The sequence below is a fragment of the Daucus carota genome, chromosome 1, assembly GCF_001625215.2.
Source record: "Daucus carota subsp. sativus chromosome 1, DH1 v3.0, whole genome shotgun sequence".
In the NCBI taxonomy this organism is placed as follows: Eukaryota; Viridiplantae; Streptophyta; class Magnoliopsida; order Apiales; family Apiaceae; genus Daucus; species Daucus carota.
In genome coordinates this window covers 53,681,729-53,707,130 of record NC_030381.2, presented here as the reverse complement: position 1 = coordinate 53,707,130, position 25,402 = coordinate 53,681,729, and the positions used below count along the sequence as shown (strand labels likewise).

At 33.6% G+C, this 25,402-nt stretch overlaps 1 protein-coding gene across 5 annotated transcripts; it reads right to left on the bottom strand.

Moving 5' to 3' along the window:
• Positions 1 to 235: 235 nt before the first annotated feature.
• LOC108205985 (protein ANTI-SILENCING 1) lies at positions 236 to 25,148 on the bottom strand. 5 transcript variants are annotated; one of them, XM_017378443.2, is made up of 12 exons: positions 24,956 to 25,147; positions 23,410 to 23,774; positions 22,042 to 22,210; positions 21,384 to 21,938; positions 20,974 to 21,140; positions 12,463 to 12,489; positions 10,122 to 10,205; positions 2,470 to 2,548; positions 2,299 to 2,389; positions 1,767 to 1,869; positions 1,541 to 1,657; positions 236 to 516 (listed from the first exon to the last, which is right to left on the bottom strand). In XM_017378443.2, exons 2-12 carry the CDS (start codon positions 23,752 to 23,754, stop codon positions 466 to 468), a joined length of 1,788 nt encoding a protein of 595 aa, XP_017233932.1. In that variant the 5' UTR covers positions 23,755 to 23,774; positions 24,956 to 25,147; the 3' UTR covers positions 236 to 465. The 5 variants fall into 5 exon arrangements, with proteins under 5 accessions (XP_017233932.1, XP_017232005.1, XP_017234650.1 ...); XM_017376516.2 differs by having other exon boundaries at positions 20,974 to 21,938; positions 24,956 to 25,148; XM_017379161.2 differs by lacking the exon at positions 21,384 to 21,938.
• Positions 25,149 to 25,402: the final 254 nt, after the last annotated feature.

The following is a 25,402-nucleotide window of genomic DNA, read 5'->3' as shown; positions in this document are numbered from 1 at the left end:
AAAGCGAGGTAGATATAACGCATATAAAAACAAGGATCTTTCTCTGTGTGCCCATAGACACACTAACACTACTTTTTGTAGAGGTGGAGGATTTTTATTGGTCATGATGGACCATAATTATTAATGCATTTTTGACCAATAGAAATCCTACATTTACTCAAAAAGGGCTATTAGTGTGTGCCCAGTGCCCATGAAAATCCGTAAAAACAAAACTAAATTTAAAATGACAAAAAAATCAAGCTACGAGAACATAATTGAGAAACAAGGCAACTGAGATATGTTTAGGTACGTGAGTTCAAAATGCATAGATATGATATGCAGCAACACTTCTAAAAAAAGGTTAACATTTGATTCTATACATGCCACAACTTTTAAGATTTTTCTAGCTAACAAAGTGCTGGGAATAGGATACTCTAGAAAATCTTGAACTAGCGAAAAGATGGATGAATGTACATCGCTCGGTGCTCATTTTAACTTGAGATTTCTCTTCAATCTTCTCATGTCCTCCTTATGATGCTAATAATTCAAAATTATATGACAAGAAAGAAAAATTAGAAAGATGAAATAAATTTCAACAGCAGAAAAGTGAAACTACAAGGAGGAAAGAGGTAATTATCAACTAATCACTCATCTCATTTTGATGTATTAAGTGGATCACCGACAATTTTTTTTTTTATCTCAATTGAATCATTTGAGACAAAATTAGTTACTCTTTGTTATAAAAGTTGATGTTAAAATAAATGTTTAGGTTGGGTTTCATGACATAGATTTGACTTGGACTTGTCCACATGACAAAATGATGATAAAAATGAGAATGTAGGAATAAATTTACAAATTTTTCCTAATATCATCGTATGTCTTTAATACTTTCTCATTTAATCATCGTTTTTCCATGTGGACAAGTCTATGTTAAGTTCTAGTCAAATCCATTTCATGGTATTTAACAAAGGACACTTATTTTAATGTAAATCTTATATTAACCTAACAGAATTTAACTTATTTTGTGTGAACTGATATCAAAAATTTCCCAGTACTTGATACATCAGAACAAGATACGTGAGTTAGTTGATACCAAAGAGAGGAAATAAATTTCTGATCAACAGGAGACGAAAATAAATTAATTGCATCGGTTGGATGGAAAAGTCTGGCAGAATTATATGGGTGCAATCTGAACAACCATTTATTTATGATTATGCATAAAAACTATCTTTCCACAGATTTAAATGAAGCTCACTATATTACATTCTTTTAAGTACTTTCTACATCCTCACCCGAAACCAAAACAGGTAGGTAGGTAGAGAATATATAGGGGCGCGAGACGAATTCTAAGGAACTAGGCAAAGTAGCCCGTTAACTTCGGGAGAATGGGTGCCTCCTTACAAAGGGAGTCGCAGTGACCAGGCTCAACATCTTTTCACAATGTTCAACCTCCCCCTTTCAAAATTTTCTTTTGTTTATTTAATTCTTCATTGCCCGATACCATTTCAAGCCAAACACAGAATTAGTTTCCAACACATTGTTAGTTAGTGAGCTTGCTTACCTTGTACAAACCCTCCCAAATCCTGTCAAATTGCGCTTGTAGCAAGCACCATTCCATTGCCATCGTATATTCAATTGTATTTGGTTGTGAGCAATGTGAAGTCGACACAGCATCTCTCTAAACAAACAGATGGCAGATATATATATAGAGCATTAATGAAGTAAACAAACAGAAGCTGGCATACTATGCCAGTGGATAAAAACAGACAGAAAGAATCATATTGTACCGCATTCCTTTGCAGCTTAATGCTATCGATAACAAGGTGGCCAAAATAGGCATGCTGCCCTTCCGTAAAATGTATAGGAGGTGCTTTGGTGGCAACGAGTGGCCTGGAATAAGAAGAATTTCAAACTGGTTACCTCAGGTCATGCAAGCTGAAACATATATTTTAAATAGCAAAGCCTGAACTCACAGTAATAAGGTGTTTAATGGTATCATACATTGTGCTAAATCATCTTTACAGTGCAAAATGACGTGACTTGTTCACAGGAAAATTTGATACACATACTGTGCCATAAACCCTTGAATTCATTACATGTTTCTAAAGGGCACCAGATGAATATACTTGTAAAATTGTAATGGATAAAACTTCATCTTAACCTTGGCTGTGCACAATAAATCAATTATCAAGATAATATCTTATTGTCTAACGCGATCTGAAAAGCCAAAGATTGTGTAGGTCTACAAAATGTAACAAGCTATTCACTAGAAGTATAATGATATTTCCCCAGAATTATTATGCAAAAATACATATATACCTTCCGTTAGGCAGCATTAAACATCCTTCACTCAACTTTCTAAAGACCCTCTTAGCTATTTCGACATTAGTTAACATTATAAGAGCTTCACCTGGATCATGAAAATACAATGAGTCGTAAACATGCTAGTAGTCAAGTCGACAAAAAACAAAGTTTATTGCTGTCTTATACCTGAATGTGGGCTGGATATTCTAGTGCGTGGTATCCTTATGGCTACACAGTTCGTCTGGAAGGAATCGTCAATAATATCCTGGATATAGAGAACACATAGTAAAAAAGATATATATTACAAGTATTAGAATGCAAACACGATACAATTCTTTAGTCAAAAAACAGGTATTCAAAATCCCCAACAGCATGCATAAAATATTATTTCTCTATGTCAAGGTCAAGCCCCTCTTTGCCGCTTACCCGACATTATGATCACTAAAAAACAACTATCCTTCGATTACTGTGTAGATCTCCCAACACAATTCTAGAAGATTCTCATGACCAAATTTCAGTTGGTAACCCTAGAAAAGAAAAGGTTGATGAGGTATCTAAAACTGAATAAGTTGTAAACAAAGCAAATGGAATTTTCTCGATGGAACATATCGACTTTATAGGCAAACACAAGATATCAAGAATTGCTATCACATCAAAAATCATATTCTATGCAGATTCCCGTAGATTGCTGCTTATGGCAAAGGATTTGGAGGCCTTCAAGTATTGCAACGAATCATCTCTTTGTTCATTGATTCTCACATTCCAAATATATCATGAATGAGGTGTTAAAGCTGAGGTGAAAGATTCAGAAGTAGGAATTATCATATTAATTAATATTAGCCTTAAACCCGTGCGAAGAATTACACATGCCTATATCATATTTATCTTGTATTAGTTACATGATGGCTTCTTGTTTGTCTTTGACTTGAACACGTTAAAGTTAAAAATTAAGAATAAGAGATGTCTATGTCTCTGTCTCTCACTTTTTATATATATTCTTTTCTACTTTCTTCTTTGAAAAAGACAGAGAAAAGGGAAATTCAGACAACCAAAAATATCTAACCAAGCTACAAATTATCCTTATAAATTAGTATAGATAGATGTATTTTATGTTAAAAATAGTGTAATGAGGTAATGAGGATGTTATGATGGATTTGTGGGCGTACAATATTGGACAGATTGTCAATTGGTATGGTTTTTTCCGAACTTAATTATGAGTGCACTATTTTAAACAAAGTAAGGTAAAGTATTGTGACAATTTCGAAGAAGACATATCCCGTGCGAAAAATGGAGGATTAAGTGATATGGGAAGAACACATTCGAGTAGTATGAGTAGCACGGAACATGCAAATTTCAAAAGTATGCACTAGTTTTCTATACTCAAATAGCACTTCGTATCTGTTTAGATATATCTTATTAAACACCCACTATAGTTTCTGTATATACACTTTGCACCCTGAATTACTATTTCTCCCTCTTTCAAACACCAAAATTATCCACCCCTTTGACGAATTTCAGTTAAAAATGACTTTTGACATTTAAAGTTAGTCTTGAATGGGGGTGTTTTGGTCCCTAAAATAATTAATATAAAAATACAATAAACTCACCATGCAATAGTTCTTTTTCCATAGGTTATTAATCTTAATTTTTTATTTTTATTAATGATATAAAAGTTTTATAATATCAACAAAAAATTAAAGTTTATTCAAGAAAACATTATTAATTCATTAATTTTATAAACACAACGCTTACAACAAATTATGTATGTTTTAAATGTGTCATGTGTCATGTAATAATCTAAGAAATCAAAGTGATGTGAAGTGCAATTTACACATTAATAAAACAAATAATTGTTTAAAATAAAACATATTTATCTATATTATATTATTAAAACAGAAATACTAAAAATACCTAATCAATATGCTTATTTATTTTAAAAAGTTATACTTGTAACACGACTACATTAAAACAGAAATACTAAAAATACCTAATCCATATGCCTACTTATTTTAAAAAGTTATACTTGTAACACGACTACATATATTAAATTATTAATGATTCTAAACATATGTTCTAATTAACACACACCAAAGAAAGCATATTATTTCCCTTACCTTTCTCGGGCTTACTCATTTCAAATATATAATTAAATGAAAAAACAAACCAAATTATACATAAATAAGAACAAGTCCAATGATGTGTCATATCATGTTCTATATCTAAGTTATAAACTAAAACTCACAACTTTAAATGATTTTCTTTAAGAGAGATAACATATATTAAACATACCTCATGCTATGCATGAGATATAAGCTAGTATATATTATTTTTGTTTAGTAACCAGTGGAGATTAAACAAGGGAGGCAGGAGGACTCGAACCGAGAATCCTCCCTCTGATACCATGTTAAACCGCTCAACTCTGATACCATGTTAAGTTTCCACTCCATAACAATATCTAATACTCTTCAACAATTTTAATAGTTCTTTAAAAAAAAGGATAGAATTTTAGGAAAACAAATGAATGTAGATTTAAATCAAGAAAAAAAATAAGCAAGACATATATCAAAAATTAGAAATTATAATATGTCGTTGAGCATGTTTTCCTAGTATTTAAGCCCGGGGGTTAAAGCCATTTTCAATCTTAAGTTCAACAATGTATGTTTGGATATTAAGGCCGAAAGTGACTTAAAGAAACTCAAAAGTCAAAAGGAAGAACTTTTTTGAACAACTTATTAGTTTATTTTAGAGATATTAAGTTATAAAAATTTAATACTCATAAGTTCGCTAGAGGGTACTCATAAGTTAGTCATAAGTAATTATTTTAAATTTGTCAAAGGACTCCTAATTAAACCCATTAAACCAATCACACGCACAGAAAAGGCCCGAGCTACTACCATTTTACCAATTGTCCAAAAAATCACATTTACCATTTAGTAACATAGATGAAGTAGCGTTTTGTTTTAAAACATAGAACGCTACATGATGTAGAGATCTTTTATGAGCAACCTAACACTACTTCGTGTAGCGTTTCAAGACTCTCCCCAACAACACCAGAATCAAGAACTTCACACCAACCATCCCCAACTCTTCTTGTTTCACACTAGCCATAAATGGTTCTTGATTCACCATATAATCTTTCAAACAATTGAAATCCAAAAAAGAATCAACTAAAAACAGAGAAAGATCATCTATTTTAGGTATATACTGAACATCAAGCGAATCAATTCTTTGTAATCATATAGCTTTACTTTAAAAAATGGGACATTTACAAAACCCACCATAATGAACGGGTGAAACTAGGGTTTGGCAAATAGATATCATGGCTTTGAGGCTTAGTAAAGTAGATGAAGTAGTGTGATATCTTTTAAAAGCAACCCAACGGTACCTCGTGCAACGTTTTGTCTTATAAAACAAAATGCCATGCGATAGAGCGTTAATTGTGGTCATATTTCAGAGACCTGTTATTGGGGAATTAAAGTTTGAAATTGTGGTCAACACCCTGACACACACCTCTATTTTGATACACGTATACGGTGCCTATATATTATAAAAATCTATTTAACTTAAAAACATAACCCAATGAAACATAAATAAAACATTAAAGATAACCCAATACCAAATATAAGCTAGTATATATTGTTTTTATTATTCTTTGTCTTCTCTAAAATTTATAATTTAAAAATCAAACAAAGAGATGAAGAATTAAATATTTCAAAAAAAATGTGAACGAAAACAAACGAATATTAAAAACGAAACATGCTGAGATCTTTATAAACAAGGAGCGTAAATTTGTAAAGGCAAAAGGGACCGTGAAGTGTGTTTAGATGTATAATAAGAAAGCATAGATTCTTCACTCACCCACCACACACACACTCGATTCTTAGGAATTCTCGGGGATTCTTTTTAATAATTAATAATTAATTTTGCAATTTAGTTGAATACTTTATCACTTGACCACTTAACAATGCAATAATTGTGTTATCAAATAATTATAATATAAATTATTATAGATATTGAACTTATTTATTTGGTTTAAAAATGTAATTCTTGAAACACATGCATAATATATATTTTTAATATTTCAATATTTTGTCGAATCCCCCAGCACCTGAATCCCCATATATTTTTAAATTTACCGAAATCCTGTATCTTGCAACGCGCACTCCCGTACCTTCCCGGCTTCCCCCATGCTTTCCAAATGTATAATAATTATTGTAAATTATTAACAAATGGAAGATAAGAAAGATGTAAGCATCGCAAACGGTCAATCCAAATATTTTAAGATCTTACAAATAAAACCAAATCCGTTATGTGTAAGGCTAAGGATGTTATCGTTTTCAAACCAAATCAGTTTTTCTCGAGTATTTAAAATATTCAAATAATATAGTAATAGCCTATATATCTAGTACGAGCAAACAATACCTTTTTTAGTTAGTCCAAAATATTAGGTTTGGTATCATCTTGGTTAGTCCAAAATATCAGGTTTGGTGATATCTCGAGTGTCTTGCCGACTGGGAGAGTGAAATGTATGATAAGAGATTACATGACGGGGTTTGGCAATTTGATTTTTCCTAAAAAATATCTATGATAAGGGTGATAAAGTGGAATGTATGTTAAGGTATTTTTTGATTACATGAAGGGGAAATTGCCAAAATTGATACTCCCTCCGTCCCACTCAATTCTTTACATTGGGTTTGGGCACGAAGGTTAAGAAATATGTATAAAGTAGTGGAAAAGAGAAAGAAAATTGGGTGAAGTGGTGGGACCCATTGATTTTTAATATATAAAAGAGAGATAGTGTAAAAGTAGTGTGAAAAGGAAGGAAAATCGGGAAAGTGGTGGGACCCATTAACTATTTAAGGAAAGTTTTGTAATGTAAAGAAATGAGTGGAACGTACAAAAGAGGAAACGGTAAATAATCCGGTGGGACGGAGGGAGTAGAATATACCAATAACCAAACAATAGGGATCATTGATGCGAATACTTGAAAGAGCATGCAGCCAAAACAAAACAATGTTCTTAAAAGCACATTGAACATTAGCGGGGAGGTAGAATCGTACCTTTAAAGGCTTTGATATTGTACTAAACGGGCGATTAAGCATATTTGAAGATTAAGCAATCATTAAGCAAATTTATAATTTAAAATATTATATATAATACAACTATTTTAAAAATATTTTTTAGTAAGAATATCATAAGTTTAAATTCTTATTACTGCATAACTTCTTATTTTGAATATAACAATATTATTTCCACAGATTATATATATACATATATATATATATATATATATATATATATATACATATATATATAAATACATATATATATATATATATATATATATATATATATATAGGGGCCTACTCCACTAGAAACTAAATTAGCCTAGAAACTAGAAACTAATCCCTGATCAGTTTTTCATCACTGTTCTTAACTACAAAAATCACTCATTTGTATATCAGAAATCGCAAATTTATATATGCAAAATCTGACAATATAGATATATAAATATACATATATACAACGTCTATCATCATCATCCTCAATCATATTACATCAATGAAACTCCCAGCATCATTATCAACCCCTTCCACTATTGCCGCCTTCACTTATAACCATGATTTGTCTATCACCGTTTGTCATCATAACTTGCCACTACTAATGACTATCTACCATCACCACACACCTCATCCCGTCAACTGCTACGATCATAGACCTTCTACAACTATAATTGATCGTCAATAATTGACCACCAATGTCAATCATAAGTAAATTTTCTCAATTTTTAGATTTAAAAACTGATGAATATACTGTATAAAATAGTGATTAACAGCATAGAAACTAGTGATGTATGTGGTTATAAACAGTGATTCAAGGAAGGGTTTCTAGTTTCTAGAATAAAACAGGTTTCTATTTGATCACTTGCCTATATATATAAATACATATATATAGGGTATTACTCTAATGGAAACCTCCTTATCCTAGAAACTAGAAACGCACCTCAAATATCACTAAATTCTAAAGCACATATCACTAATACCTACACCTTCTTCTCCATCTTCCCTGCCATCTCCTTCACCTCCCACCCCATCTCCACCACTTCCACCTCCGCCTCCTCCGCCGCTGCCTCCTCCTTCACCTCCACCGCTACCGCCTCCTCCGCCTCTTTCACCTCCGCCGCCGCCACTGGACTTCCACAGCTCCGGCGAAACTACGCCGCCTGAAACCACAACTTCATCCCGTTGTCTACCCCCTCCGCCATCTCATCTGCCTCCTCTGCCGCCCTGTTTTTGCCTCGCCCCATCCCCTCCATGCTCCCGTCCTTCCATGTCCGCCTCCTCCGCTGTCTCCTCCGGCGTTATTACTCCCAGAATCGATAACAAGCACAGATCTGGAGTTTGCACTGACTTCTGAAGATTTTCACTAATTTTTGCAACACATATCACTTAATTCTAAAGAGAACATCACTAAATTGTATTAAGAATATCACCGACTTGTATTGGTTTCTAGTTTTTATTTTAAAGTGTGGATTCTATTTGATCATGAGCCTATATATATATATATATATATATATATAGGGAAGTGCTCAAATACAAACCAATTTTAAAGTACAAACTACAAACCATATATAAAAATAACATAACTGTGATACACAGTAGTTCATTCATTCTTTCTTTACTCAGGTCTGCTTTCTCTCTCTTCTCGTCTCTCTCACCTCTGTTTTTCTCTCAACTTGCCACGCTATAAACTAATATAATTTGCTACAACTGGATTTTGTTCCCATCGAGATAGATACACACATATTGATATAATTTAGTGATGAAGCTACGGTGCTTTTGATGTTTGATGATGCTATGTTTTGGTAGTGGTGATGTGATGATGAGGTGTCAACGGTGGTGGTGCCATGATAATGGCAGAGGCAAAGGCTCTGTTATTCCATTCAGTCCCGTCGACGAACAAAGTTGCTGCAGAATTCGGGATTTTCTGCTATATACTTTAGTGATTTTCGCTTTGCAAATTAGTGATTTTGTGCCGTATAAATTAGTGATTATCACTTTAGAAATTTGTGAAACATCGAGTACAGAACAGAACCTGGTGACAGTTACAACATGATGGGGCTGTGATTTCAGGCGACGGAGGTGAGGCTGGAAGTGATGTTGGTGAAGGTGGAGACAAAGGTGGAGCTAGGTGGGGATGGATTTGGTGGTGATAAAAATAATGAAGGTGGACATGGAGGTGGTGGTTATGGAGGGGGTGGGCGGGCATGGAGGTGGATGTGGTGATGACGGAGGTGACTGCGAATTCGGAGCTGAAGGAAGTGGAGGTGGGGTTGGTGAAGATGAAAATGGAGATGGGGTTGTTAGAGACTAAAAACTGCTAATCACTAAATATTATTATCATAATCACTAGTTTGTATGTTTGTACCATAAGAAGTTTGTACAGGAGTAGGACCCTATATATATATATATATATATATATATATTATCAATATGCTTTATGACCCGCTTGCAATTTCGCTTAAACGTCCATTTAACCGCTTAAGCGCCGGATCCAAGATGATGAGGGCTTGGGTAAGTATTTTTCAATCCATTGTCATACAAATTTTCTAGAAAGTTCCACTTCCGACGAAACAAATTTGTATTTCATCTTCCATGATATTACGAGGTGCAACCAAACAAGTACTAAAATAAAAGTCATGCATTACGAGAACACAAAAAAGCACAATATATGAGCTTAACATATTCCGGAAATGCATTGGACCATAAGATCTATGCGAGTCAGAAGAAGAAATGAAAAATGAAAGGAACTTGTTCATCATTAGATGTAGGTATTACCTTAACATCTCTCGAAGTATAGTTCGGATCCAAGTTCCACAGCAACAATACCTTTCCATTCCCTTGAGCATTTTGCACTCTACTCTATAATAGATGACGCCAATCGGTAGAAGTAAGATACAAGACATATTTCACGACCATATTTCAATGTCGATGGATAGGATTATGCAAAAGGAAAGACACACAATTATGCACGAACAAGAAACATGATACTCCAACAAGATATACTCCCTCCTCATCTTAAACAATTTCCATTGTCGAATGTCCATCGACTTCTTAATATTTCCTAAATAGGTACATTCTTCACTAAGTACCACTGCCTTACCCACATTTCCTTCTCTTTTCTTCATTTTCAATTTTCTTGATCCTCATACGTGAGTTATGGCTAGATTGAATCATCCAAATATCAACAAATAAGAAACATAACATACAAGAAATGGAACCCTCGAGTATTTCACAATGGGTAAATTGTTTCAATCAAGCATCGACAAAACATCTTCATGACTTCTTACGACAATTGATTTTTCTCGAATGCTTGGCATGTCAACGAAAGATTGATGTCATCACACAAAATGAAAGACCATATGAGCAACAAAAGAAAGATTGATGTCATCACACAAAATGAACGACCATATGAGCAATAAAAGAAAGGACTACAAAATAGCCAAAGATATTATCATAACACTTAATGCCCTCTTAACCCTCAATGTTTGGGGATGTGTACTGATCTGCCCTCAATATTTTAACTTGGCCGATTCAAACCTCCAAATATTCGATATGTTCCAATTATCCCTCATACCGGGATGAAGCCAAAAAACGGTATAGAACGGAGGGTAAACTTGAAGATTCCTATTGAAAATATAATTTGCTCATTCCTTTTACCCCTGAAGGATACATTAGATGTTCCTTTCGACCCCAAAAGAATACGTTAGACGTGTATTTTAACCCTTTTAACCTTGAATGTTTAATGTCCTTTTAACCCTCACGAGTGTGAACTATCATCATTATCCATCCATTATATACCGTTTTTTGGTATGAGAACTAATCGGAACATGTCGGATGCTTAGAGGGTTGAATCGATCGAGTCAAACATTGAGACCATATCGGTACACACCTTAAACATTGAGGGTTAAAGGGCATTTAACCTTTTCATACTGGCCCATCACTTTGAAAAAAGGTCTTCCAGGTCCGTTTGGGGGTATGATGTTAGAAAAAGTGCTGGTAAAAAAAGTGTATAAATCAGATAACTGTTTAGTAATTTTTTTAATATTTGCATATTTTGAGTTGAAAATAGAAAACTATCGTCTCTGATGAGGTTTGATAATGAAATATATGACAACTTCGGGCAAAAAACTGAAAAGCAGCTTTTTCCAAGAACATGGAGGACCTGCTTTTTCTTAAAGTAGTTCCCGAGATAAAAGCAACTTTTAAGCTAAAAGCTACTATACGGAAAAACTATTTTTAGATTTCCCAAACAGTTCTCCACATGTTTTTAAGCAAAAAGTTGTTGTCTCCAACAGCCTTAATCTATGAATATTTTGAGATGTCCATAAGGGAATTAAGTTACAATTTAATCACTTAAATAAAGATCACCTTTGTTTAAGACATTGATCATGAATGAAGAATATATATAAAGAGATGTTAATAACAAGGTACCCAATAAAATGTTTATGTAAGTTGATACACCAAAATACTAGAGCGTGGTATTAAACGGCAGTTAAATTGGGGATTAACTATCCAATTTCTTAGCATGGACATTATATAAGTCCACAAAGATGATGGAAAAAGTAAAGACAATTCGGAAACCCAAAATCCTTGACTTCATCATTCTTGCAAATTAAATTGTCAACAAAGGCTTCCCAAACATCAACAAGAATTTTGACTATATTTCGGAAACCCAAAATCCTTGACTTCATCATTCTTACAAATTAAATTGTCAACAAAGGCTTCCCAAACATCAACAAAAATTTCGACTCCAAAAACATGACCAAACCAATACATGGTCAATACCACCACCAATTCTTTATCCTTTGTTTCAAAATTCTTAAAAGCTAACTGCTATACATTTAATATTTTAGTTGAGTTTATAGTTAACGACACACACGAAGTCACTGAGGACCAACTTGTTATATTATTTTTAAGGAGTGAACTACAAGTTTCGTGAATATGCTTCTAGTAATCAAATATCATAACTATCCATTTAAATTATAAAGTTTTAGGTGCATGCTTGAACATGTTTGACCTTAAAATGAGATTATTAGTCAACAAGACCTTTAATATAATAATGAAGATGGTATTGAGACAAGACAAACATAAAATTCATCAAAATCAAAATACTTACAATCGAGGAATACCAATTGCCCGTGTCCTGCAAAGAATGTGAAAAAAAAAAAGAATTGATAAATAAAATTGACATTGGGCAAGTAAGCAAACAACATTGACAACACACATTTAAGAAACATTATATCCACCAAAATGTATAATGTTTATGAATTATCTAAAAATATTAATTTTATAAGATGTGAATATTAAAGTTTTTTTAAAGATGTATTAATGCCTTTGTATCTAGACCTTGCCAAGTTTTACAAAGTGAAAAGAGAGGAAGTATGTGAACTCCCTAGTTTAAGATGTTTAAGCAGTGCGATGTTTGTGAAAATTTTATAGACTTCCACTCTAAAAGTGAGTGAGTGAGATGAAGAGAAAAGAATTGCGAGCTTAAATTACAAACACTTGATATTGACCTATATTTTCCTTACTGCCTAATTCCAAACTTTTTATATATGATGATGAGACTCCAACTTGATAGTAAATTACATGCTTTCCTTTAAGTTTCTTTTTAAACTCATGAACAAATTAGCGAAAAGTTCCACCACCTGCAACATATATCATTTCACTTCATTTGCATTTACTTCAAATAATCCTTAACATTATATAATTCTCTTAAAATAAATCTCTTAGGGGTTACTTGATAATCCTCAACATTATATAAATCTCTTTGGGGTCCACAAGTGAGGTCGATTACAAATTGTAAAGTATTGATTAGTCGATCAACTTAGGCAACTAGGGTGATCGACCGCTACAACAATGATTAGAATACAAATCCTAACACCTAAGAGGGTCGAATTCTAAGGTCGTCTTGCAAATTGTCGACTAGCGGGCCGACTTGGACAACTGTGCACCATTCATAAAATATAATTTCTAACACTCATACGAGTCATGGAACTACCAACTTATGATCTACAAATTTTCAAGCGCATGAGCGGATATGGATTGCAACCTAAAAGATCACATTACAGTCTTATCCTACAGTAACACAAGATAAAATCTACTTATCTAACCATAACTTTGAATGATGAATCCTAATTAATATGTAACCCCCAAGAGGTGTCCTAGTGGTTGCAGAGAGTGTTGGAGAATTTGTGGTAAGGGGTTCGATTCCCATGAACTACATTTCTCGAGCCCTCTACCAGTGTATATACTTGTGCACTTATCTGGTGTTCGGTCGCGGTCTAGTAAGATGGCACAAGCACTCGATTTACCTAATGTTCGGTCTAGTAAGGTGATCCCCAACCCATCGAGATCCATAAGAGAAAATCTATACAAATCAAAAATTGACATGAGGAAAAAAATATCAAATCCAACGTCCACATGGGGTAAAAAAAATAAATTTTAAAATGTAATTATATCATGCATTCCCCCATGTTGTCAAAACAATTCCAGCAAGTCCACAGGCTCCAAGTTGATCCAACCTCTTAAGGGCAAAAAAAGATGAATTTGTTACAACCAATTTATACGAGTCAACAAGTACACTCATACGAGTCAACATGGAACTACCAATTCATGATCTGCAAATTTTGAAGCACAAGGGACATGGATTGCAACGCAAAAGATCACATTACAATTTTATCTTAAAATAGCGAGCTAAAATCTTTAACCCTAACTTTGAATGATGAATCCTTAACCCCTTGACCACCAAGAGGTGGTGTCGTGGTTGTGGAAGTTGGAGAATTTGTGTTCAGGGGTTCGATTCCTATATGCTACATTTCTTTAGGGCAATCTACTACTGCGCACACACACTCGATTTACGTGATATTCAGTCTAGCAGGGTGGTGCTTGGGTGGCACAAGCACTCGATTGACCTAGCGTTCAGTCTAGTCGGATGATCCACACCCGGGGTTTACATCTTAATACATCTTAAGGTTTCCCATCAAAAAAGTTAAATTAAATTAATATCTAGATTCACAAGAGAAAACCTATACACATCAAAAATTACACGAGGAAAAGATAAGAAATCCAAACACGTCCAAGCAGGTAAAAAGATAAATGTAAAAAATCTAAGTAAATCAATGCATTCAACCATGTCGTGAAAATAATTCTAGAAAGTCCACAAGCTCCAAGTTGATCCAACATCTTACGACAAAAAGAGATGAATTCTTAACAACTGGAGCCCATGAAAAAGATATCTATTCCCGTTTAAACTCGAAGTCTTCTAATAAAAATAAACTACATCTTCATATATCCTTACAAGTCTATTCCTCATACTTAAACCAACAAGTAAATCTTAATAACAAATGAAACAAATCCTGTTTTTTTTATGATCTACCATACTCTAGAATATTATTATTAATTATATATAAGACATATAAGATATCTAGGCTTTAACATAGAATACAATTATAACTATTCAAATAATAAATTACTCAGCCTTCTCAAAAACACACATCTACAGTTTCTATATTAAAATCCAGCAATCAACAACAAAGAGATAACTTGTAATAGCACTTGAAGATATTCAATCATAACCCCATAAGCGAAATCCAAAATCGTAGAATCCTTGTGAACAATAAAATGAGATTTCCATATGTGGTAGCCCCTCCCAATATTGTCTTAATCTACAAATCAACATGTTCCATCATAAAAATCACCGTTGGCTTTCCACAACTTAAATTGTCGATACATAATCAATCTCTTCTTGTTCACTACAATGAAGTGTTACTGCAATGAAAATTCAAAGGCTCGATAATCTGAGTTTCCGCAACAAGCACAACTTATTCACCACGTAATTTACACATTTCTCATAAAAGCCAATAACATGTGCCAAAATTTTATGGAGTTGGGTAAAAGTTAAAGGAGTTGGCTTACCTTTTTTTAATAAAGTAAGTTTACTTAATTTGGAAAAAAAGTATGCAAAATTGTACTTTTTTTACGATAAGTACTTATTACTACAAAATAAATAATATCAAACATCCTATAAACAATTTAAACAATTTTTCCTGCAAAAATATGGAAATGTTAAATTTTCGCAAATGTCAGTCTTACCTTTCATAAAATAAGTCAGGCCAAACATTCTCTAGTTATGACTTGAATGCAACTCTTATTTTAACATTAAACATTATTTTTTTGATGCTATATTACATATAGCTATGTTGCATCATACATAAATCAAAATATTAATATTTGTCAATGAATAATACCTAGATGAACAAAACCTAAGAAGTAACTATTTAGAGCATCTCCTAGCATCTCCAATAAACTCTTAAAACTTTCTATAAAAAATAAATTAAATTTGTGGCTCCTAATAACTCCAACACTACTCTTAATACTTTTTCTCTATTTATATTTTAGGAAAATTCTCAATGGTACACTCTTGGTTTTGGCTTTTCCAAATGGTACGCAAAATAGTTTTGGCTTCCGGTTGGTACACTTAAACTATTATACCATTCTATACCAAACTCCTCCCGTCAAGCCCTGTTAAGCAAACGTTTACTAATCATATATCATATAATAAAATAATAATAAAAAAAAAAAATACACATATATCTATTTTTTTGGCAACAGCAGCGGTTATCAATTTTGGGAAAGAGGCATCTAAAACCAGGGTTACAATTTCTTATTATTCAATTCAAACTTGATTCATAGAGAATCGTGGGTGTATATGTTTGTGTCTTGTGGCCGTGGATATGTGCCTATGGGTGAATCGGTGCGGCGCCGCCGCTAGTGACAGAAGAAGGTAGAGGCGGAGGGGGTTGTTACAGAGTGGAAGCGGTTGTTGGGGGATTGGTTTGTAGGTGAATGGCCGGGATCGTTGTGACGGAAAAATGGGCCATATGGTGGATTTGTTTTGGGTGGGGACGGTGACAGTAAAGCCGCCGGGCTTGTTTGAAAATCAAGCAAAGGAGGAGAGTGGGGTTTCCGAGGGGACACTACAGTGGCTACGGAGCTTGGTAGATGTGGATGGCAACAGATGGTGATGTATCGGCGATGGGTGTGATTCCGGCGCGGCCAGATCTTGAACGATTGTGGAAAGGGTGTGAGGCAAGGTTAGAAGTCGGGTGTGCAGAGAGGGTTGCGCGGAGGGGGTGTGGATGGATATTTTGGATTATTTTTTATGTCTTTTGTTGACTTTTTTGAATTTGGTATCATGTTTATGTTGTTTATATGATTAGTAAACGTTTGCTTAACAGAACTTGACGTGAGGACTTGACGGGAGGGGTAAGATATAGAATGGTACAATAGTCTAAGTGCACCAACCGGAAGCCAAAACTATTTTGCGTATGGAAAAACCAAAACCAAGAGTGTACCATTGAGAATTTCCCTATATTTTATTCTTAATTGAGAGAAAAGTTGGTGGAAAAGATTGGAGAAAGTTATTAGAATTAGGTGAATTCAAATATTATATTTATAAATGATAAGAGACTCTTAATTTTTAAGGAGACTCTAAAGCCTATTAAAGCACTAATTTTACACATCTTTAAATTTGAAGTCATAGCTTTTCAACTTATTAGAGATGCTCTTAGTGACCTAATTCGAATCGTTTTCGAAAATCCTATATCTTCGCCCAGTTAAGGAGTTGAGGAAATATGAAACCTAAGATTTGATACCACTTAAGGAATTTAGTAGAACCTAAGCTCTAGTACCACGACTCTTAATGAAAAATTGAACAATAAACAAAACAATATAAAGAATAGGATTATGATGGATTGAACACTAGAAAACCCAAAAACCCTAATGCGATTCAACCTTAGAAAAACCACCAACTCAACAATTTCTCAATCACTTAATTACAATTACATCAAAAAGAGAGAAAACAGTCTCAATTTTAATATCCATCATTGTCTTCCAATATCAATAAATTACATATTATATAAGATAAATTCCTAGAATTCAACCACCAGGCAAAATATAAACTACGCGAATCCTTTTTTATTAATATCTCCAACCTAGAAGGGTAATTGTGTGCATGTTTGGATTTTCCAGAGGTCTAATGATCAAAAGTAGCAAACAAGATCATTCTAATAATTGAGAGATACATAAAGATTTAAAAGAGATACAAAGAGATTTGGAAGAGAATTCATAAAGATCGAGCAAAGAAAGAGAAAACTGGGAGTAAAAACCTTGCAGGGAGATAAAATCATTTATAAAGAGAAATAGAAGTTATTGGAAATGACTTCTATTTTTCATACAATAGCACAAGTACTATTTATAGTTTTCCGTATAGTGAATAACACAAGATAACTTATAATCCAAACAAAAGTAGTGGGAGTGGTTGATTCTTATGTTATAAAATTTTACTATATTTGAGAAGCTTTGAAATCTAAAGAATTGGATGGGACATCTCAGAAAGGAAAGTGTGAAGAAATGGTTAGGACGGAGAGAGCAACAATTTATAGAGAATATACAGACTGGGAGACAGATGATACAGAGACATTTTGAGAAATTTGGTATAAAATTGGGAGATCGAGCAAAGAAACACAAAATCACAAAATTCAAGTGTATGAAGAGAACTTTTAAACCCATACCAACGGAAGTGCCAAATAGACTCAACCATTGTGGCCATTAAAGTAAGACATTGTATTAACAGGGAAACTTAAGCTCTCACAACAATTTCATGCATGACAATACTTGAAAACAGGAAAAACAATAAGAATATAGTCTTGGATGGAGTAGTCACGCCTAGGCAACTTTAACTGTTGGACCACTAGAACTTCTCAATAATGCATGAGAGGAATTTTCACAAGTACAAACTCAATTTGAGTACATAACATGGTTGTCACAGCGGTAAGTCGAGGCGAGTCGATAGACCCGGGGCTAGTCATAGACTAGTAGTCTAGTCATAGACTAGTCGCAAACTAGTCAACTAAAAATATTATACATTATCATATATATATATATATAGGATTGCACTCCACACAGAACACTTTAAAAAAAGAACAACACAGAACACTATCATAACACCTTTTCTTTCATAAAAAATGATTTGTTATGATTATAATTACATAGTTAAGCACTAACTAAACTTAATATATGAAATCTAACATCCAAATCTATCCAAATTATTAATATGAAATATTATAGAATCTAGAACAGAATCCAAAACAGAATCCAGAATAGAATCATGTATATATTCTTTACATGATTAATATCACATGGAATCATGTTATTTTTAATCCATAATTGTTGTTAAACATGCTAGATATTATTATTATTCATAATAAATGGTTAATTAACTTAAAGTTAGAATTTAATTCAAGTTTTAGATGAGATTCTATGTTCGATTCCAAAGTGTTCTTCTTTGTTCTTTTAAGGGTGTTTTGTTTTGAGCAATGCACTATATATATATATATATATATATATATATATATATATATATAGGCAAGTGATCAAATAGAAACCAATCTTATTTTAAAAACTAGAAACCACTCCTTGAATCGCTGTTTATTACTAGTGAAATCACTAATTTCTATGTTCTTAATCACTATTTTATACAGTATATTCATCAGTATTTTTATTTTTAATAATTGAGAAAATTTATTTATGATTGACATTGGTGGTCGATTATTGATGATCAATTGTAGTTGTAGAAGGTCTATGATGGTAGCAAATGACGGGATAAGGTGTGTGGTCATGGTAAATAGTCATTAGTAGTGGCAAGTTATGATGACAAACGGCGATAGGCAAATCATGGTTGTAAGTGAAGCGCGCAGTAGCGAAAGAGGTTGATAGTGATACCAAGAGTTTCATCAATGTAGTATGATTGAACATGATGGTGATATACGACGTATATATGTGTATTTATATATCTATATTTGTCAGATTTTGCATATATAAATCAGTGATTTCTGATATTAAAATGAGTGATTTTTGTAGTTAAGAACGATGATGAAAAACTAGCCAGAGACTAGTTTCTAGGCTAATTTAGTTTCTAGTGGAGTAAACCCCTATATATATATATATATATATATATATATATAATACAAACTAAATTAGTGTACAAACTACAAACTTAACTTAATATAAGCCCTTGGATGAATATAATCCAATGGCCCCTCAGGGGAATCCACATACCAATTAATATACACCATCCCACACATGATCCACAGAATTCCCTCTGTTTCTAATTTGAATTTTCCCGTCAATCGGTGAACTTTTTTTGAAATCCGACTTCACTGTATTATTATTCATCTCGCAACGATCAATTTCCATACCATATGTGCTATATTTCGATTTGATTTAGAGATTTTTTAATTTTATTTTGTGGTTTGTACTCTAAGAAGGTTTGTGCCAGAGTAAGACCCTATATATGTGTGTGTGTGTATATATATATATATATATATATATATATATATATATAATTGCCTACCAAATGTAGTTGAATAACAATAACACTGCATAATGGAAACATGTAGGTTGTAGCAAACAAGAATGCAGAATAGTGTACATAGCAGATTTGTAATTAACAAGAGGACATAGCAGAATACTCAACAGCCAAAATAGACCAAACAAAATACTAAAACAGTAGAAATTCAAAAGCAAACCTGCAGATTATAAAACTGCAGAATTTTGACTCTGCAGTCTGCAAATCTGGGCAGTGGACATAAACAAACCAAAAGAGAAACATGTAGATCAGATTCAAATATCACGTAGAGATTCAAAATATTATCTCGCGCGCGGTATTCGTCATTTCTCTCACTATTATGGGTTGAATGGGAATATCCATAATCATCCTCGACATTCTCATCATCATTCAATATGATGGGTACATGATCAGGTGACGCATCCATTTGAGAAGAAGAGGCATTCACATTCGCCTTCCTTTGACTATGACGACCTTTAAGATTTGTTGATGCATCCAAAGCTTCATCTACAGCCTCCCATAAATCATTATCGACAGGATCAATTACTTCTCCATTCACCCACACATTGTCCCATTGAATTCTTCTAAAACCAATGGATTAATCGTTGGAACCTTGTTGCAGTCCTTCGGTTGTATTGAATATACACCAAATCATTTAAACGATGATGCTCCAATCTATTCCTAGTGCCATATACCCGATATGCTTGTAATAAATCCCTAGTGCCATATACCCAAATAACAAAATGTTCCAAAAACTCTAACCTATAAAATTTAACTAACCTTCATAAAAAAAATATTAAAGTTGTTATTAAACAATATCATAAAACAAATACAAAGCACTAGTTCTACTCCTTGCTCATTATTATCATATAAAATAAGTTAATGCTCCTTTTGAGACAAGCTCCCAAAACCCTAGAAATGATACAAAGATGCCTATGCTACTGTCTAGTATATCTTGTCTACATGCAATTTAGGTTCTAGTATATCTTGTTTATAGAGGGTCTGATAGGTATGATATACACAGACCTTACCTTTACTTACCTTATCACCTGTACCTTCACTCATTCAAAACTTCTTCAATGAATGAATGAATTCATAAGAATGAAGAGACTGTTTGAACAAAGACCCCCAACCCCAAAGATTATAAACAAAATTAAAGCAAATACAATCAAACCAACACCTGTGAAAGAAAACACTAGTTGGGAAAACAAAACTTACAACATCGGATCTTTGGGAAACCTTTTGCTCTCTTCCTCTATTCTCAATCTCTTCTCTATTCTCAATCTTTGTCGCATACGTGCTGGAAAGTTTTCTCGTATTCTCATTAATCCGCTCCTTAGAAGTGCTTTTCAACACAGAGTCCTTCATGAGTTTTGAGGTACTTCCTGCATGATTATCACTTTTTATGAAATCCTTTGCATTTCTGTCTTTAAAAGTGACATTCAATTTTGAGGTTCTTCCCGCGTAATTGTTACTTTTTATGAAATCCTTCTCATTTGTGTCTTTAAAGGTGACAATCTTTTTTGCTGGATTAGAAGGCTTGTCATTTGAATTTCCAGTAGGTCTGTTTTTCAAAATTCCACCATTTTTAGCAACACTAACTCCTTTGTTAAGTCCAAGATCCTTACCATCAGACTTTGTTTTGTCTTTACAAGTAAAAGCATGCATCGTAGAGTTATCAGCTTGAACCAGTGAATTCTTGGCAAGATTACTAATCTTGTCTTCACATGGTTTAGTGGAGTTACATATCCTTGCTTTCTTTGCACGCTTATCTTGCAAAGCATCAGAACTTAACTTCTCCTTGGCCCTTAATTTATTGTAACCAGCCTTTTTAACCCCATCCACCATAGAATGAACTTCACTCGATTTTACACTTTGGCCAGAAGCGTGTGCTTGAGTTTTTTTGTTAGTGACAACCAACACATTTGTGTTATTACCAGATTTATAATCAGAGCTTTCACCGCGTACCCATTCGGATTTTGCTGATACATCTTTGATGACCACAGAGTTGTCACGATTTTCACAAGTCTCCAACAACTTAAGCTCGTCGGAGGAATTTGGTATGAGATGCTTATTTTTACCCTTGCAAGCTACTGTATCACTAACCACCTCCACCTTACTGGAACCATATGTTTGCAGATCACTCACATTTTTGCCATCTTCTCTATTAAATACGTATTTGACTACAAGCAGTGGTACACAATTGTAAATAATAAGATTTTCAGAGCACCGAAGGTCCATCAATTGATATCAAGATATAGTCAAAATTAACATTAGAAAACATACCTTCAAGACCACCAACACTATCCTCCATCTTATCCAATATAGTACATAGTCCAACATCAAAAGTGCGGTAAAATATGTAGTCAGCCATTTTAGTTTCCTCCTCTGATGGTTGCCTGTTCCTAATATCCTCTGAAGTGCAGACAACACAGCATTTTCCAGCAATTGCTTCCTGCATACAAAAACATTTAACCATCAGAACAATCAACTATATATGTTACACAAGAAAGGTACACTAATCAACAGAATGTTATTGTGCCAACTGAAGTCAGCTAATCATAACTTCAAATATGAGCATCAAACGATGCAATTGCGCAATAAATAGACAACTATTATGTAACATGAACATATTGGCATCTTAAAGTTGGATTACTCCCTCCATTCCAATTTAGATGGCCCTTTTGCATATTTCACACATTTTTTAAAGGTTTTAAATGATTGTAACTTTTTCCTTATCAACCTATACTTATTATATTTGCTTACAATAGCATTAGAATAAGACTACATTGGAAATGACGAATAAGAAGAGGTAATTTAAAAGATTGTTGACAAATACACATTGAGAACAAGAGAGGGACACCTAATTTGGGATAAAAAGAATTTCTAGAAGGGACATCTAAAATGGAATGGAAAGAGTATAACAAGGCCGATTTACAATTAAAGAAACTATATGTTCTGTGTTCTACTTTGTTCAAGTAGAAAACTAAAATTTAATAGATTTCTTTTCCCATTATTACGCTGGAAAATCCATTCACATATCCTATGGTTCCAGTTAGAAAGAACATTTTACAGCAACTACGTGTATCTAGATCATGAGGTTGGATAAGTTGAATTTGTTAAAAGATATTATAAATCTGTTATGGGGATAGATTCTACTGAGACGTATTATTTAGCAAGAGTGTGTGAAATAGTATTCCAAACAATATATAATTATTCACATTCCCTGAACTAATTGCACAATATCATCAGTTGATAATAAGAACAGAATTTTGAACATCAATTGTTACAGAAAACTGTTGCTAAGACGGACCACCTCAAGATATATGGAACATGAGTGTTTAATAGATAAAGCATTAAGATCATGTTGTTTCATGAATTATAATAGTACTATCTGCGGATGAACTCTCATTTTCAGGCACAATTCAAATTAATAAGTACCATAGACTACATTTGTATCATTTTTCATTTCCACACAATTATAAAATCCAGTGATAAAGTTTCAATAGTCAATCCCCAAAATGAACTAGAATCAAAACTTGTTTATGGAATAATTTTAAGGGATTAATTCTGATGAAGTGAGTACAAATTATTAATAGTGAAGGGATCATAATGCATCCAACCAAACATAGCTCAGGTATTTAGTTCCCTTACCAAAGGAATAACATTTGAAAGACCAATGCCTTCACCAGTAGCTAAAAAAATCTCTTTCGGCATTGGTGTCTGATCTCCAAGCCAATTTAAAATTTCGACTGGGCGAAAGAACCACTGAACATCCACTTCCTTTGTTTTGTCTACAGTCTCCCATATCCCTATCAGTTTGCCAATATAAGGCTCGGGTACACCTTCTTCGAACAGGTATACACAGTCATAGAGGGTGTACTGGGTACCATCATATGTAAAAGATTTATAGAACTGGGCTTCTTTTTGTAGGCAATCAACTCCTATCTTCTGCCCCCATTTAAATTCAAGATCCGTGACATTTTCTCTTTCTGCCATTTCGGACTTCAAACAAACAACTGCAGAGCTCAACATAAAACATTATGTAAATGTTAGTCACCGGAACTATAATTTGTGACCAACAAGAATTACAATTTTACAACATTGGCAAATGATGACGCCATGACACCCCTTTCCAACACTGCCCACCGTATCAACTAAGTATTACATGTGGAGAGGTACATAACAATTCCACCATAAACACCCCTCTCATGTACCAAACAAATATAACTTATTTACTTATTTAATTAATTGCACACACACATATACTGCCTCTGACAAAGCAACATACTAATAGTACGACTGCAACAGATTCTTCTCTCCGCATTTGTACAAACGGCTCTGGCTCAGCTACAAGAAATCCGAGCCCCATTTAAAAGTCAGCCTCTGTTCTCAGACTTAATCTACACTTTGTTAACCAATCACTCTACCAAGTTCCTAACTAACATACATATTGATATATTATCCAGTTAATGACCTCCTTCTCGCCAGAATAAAAAAAGTTTTCTCGAAACCCTGACTATCCTACATAATCAAACAACTCTAATTCGAACTGCAAACACTACTAATCACAAACATCACATAATCAATCAACTTAAAACCCTAAATATCACATGCAATTAAACAACTCCAAATCGCACCACATTCACTATAAATCCCAAAATTAAACAGTATTTTACACGTACAAATACATAAATACATATGCAAACTCAATTAATCGTAACGAATCATTCAACTTATTAAAACCCTAACTATCACATGCAATCAAAATTCCAAATCGCGTCACATTCACTACAAATCCCAAAATTAAACAGTATTTTACACGCACAAATACATAAATACATATACAAACTCAATTAATCGTAACGAATCATTCAACTTGTTAAAACCCTAACTATCACATGCAATTAAACAACTCCAAATCGCATCACATTCACTGCAAAATCGCCAAATTAAACAATACTTTACACACAAATACATAAATACATACATAAACTAAATTAATCGCAAGTCGTAACGAATCATTTAACTTAAAACCCTAACTATCACACGCAATCGAAACAACTTCAAATCACATCGCTAACACTACTCATCACAAATAAAATCTCAATCTCCCGTATATACATACACCTATACACACAACACGCTAAGAACAACAGAAACACGCATAACACACATCGATAGGACGAGAAGAACTTACTGACTAAGAATAAGTCGCTTTTCAGTAGTTTGAGACTGCGATCGCCGGATAATCTCCGTCGGCGAATGCACCGAGAATCGCGCTGAAGCAGAGAGGTGGAAGTAAAGAGATGAAGTTTAATTTAGTAACCGAGTTTTATTTAGCGCGTAAGTGGAGTGATTAGTGCCGAGATGATCGCACGGCTGGGGTTCTTTCTAATAAGATCGTGTGATACTCCCTCCGTCCCCTTTTACTTGTCCCTTTGTTTTCATACATATCCCTAATAAATGTAATGAATTAGATAGAGTTGTGTGTATATATATGCTAGTCAAACATTGGAAATCGTTACATTTTGAAAAAACATACAAAAAATTGCTTTGAAAAGAGAAGTGGACAAGTAATTTGGGACATGTAAAAAGGGACGGTTCCCATTTTTGTAATTACATTGATCCAATTTGTTTTTAATTA

Coding starts and splice junctions, on each gene's coding strand:
- LOC108205985 (XM_017376516.2), bottom strand. CDS start 23,754: ATGGCAGAAAGAGAAAATGTCACGGATCTTGAATTTAAATGGGGGCAG. Junction 22,211..23,409: donor TTTCAAATGTTATTCCTTTG/GTAAGGGAACTA, acceptor TTTTGTATGCAG/GAAGCAATTGCTGGAAAATG. Junction 10,206..12,462: donor GCAATTGGTATTCCTCGATT/GTAAGTATTTTG, acceptor CATCTATTATAG/AGTAGAGTGCAAAATGCTCA.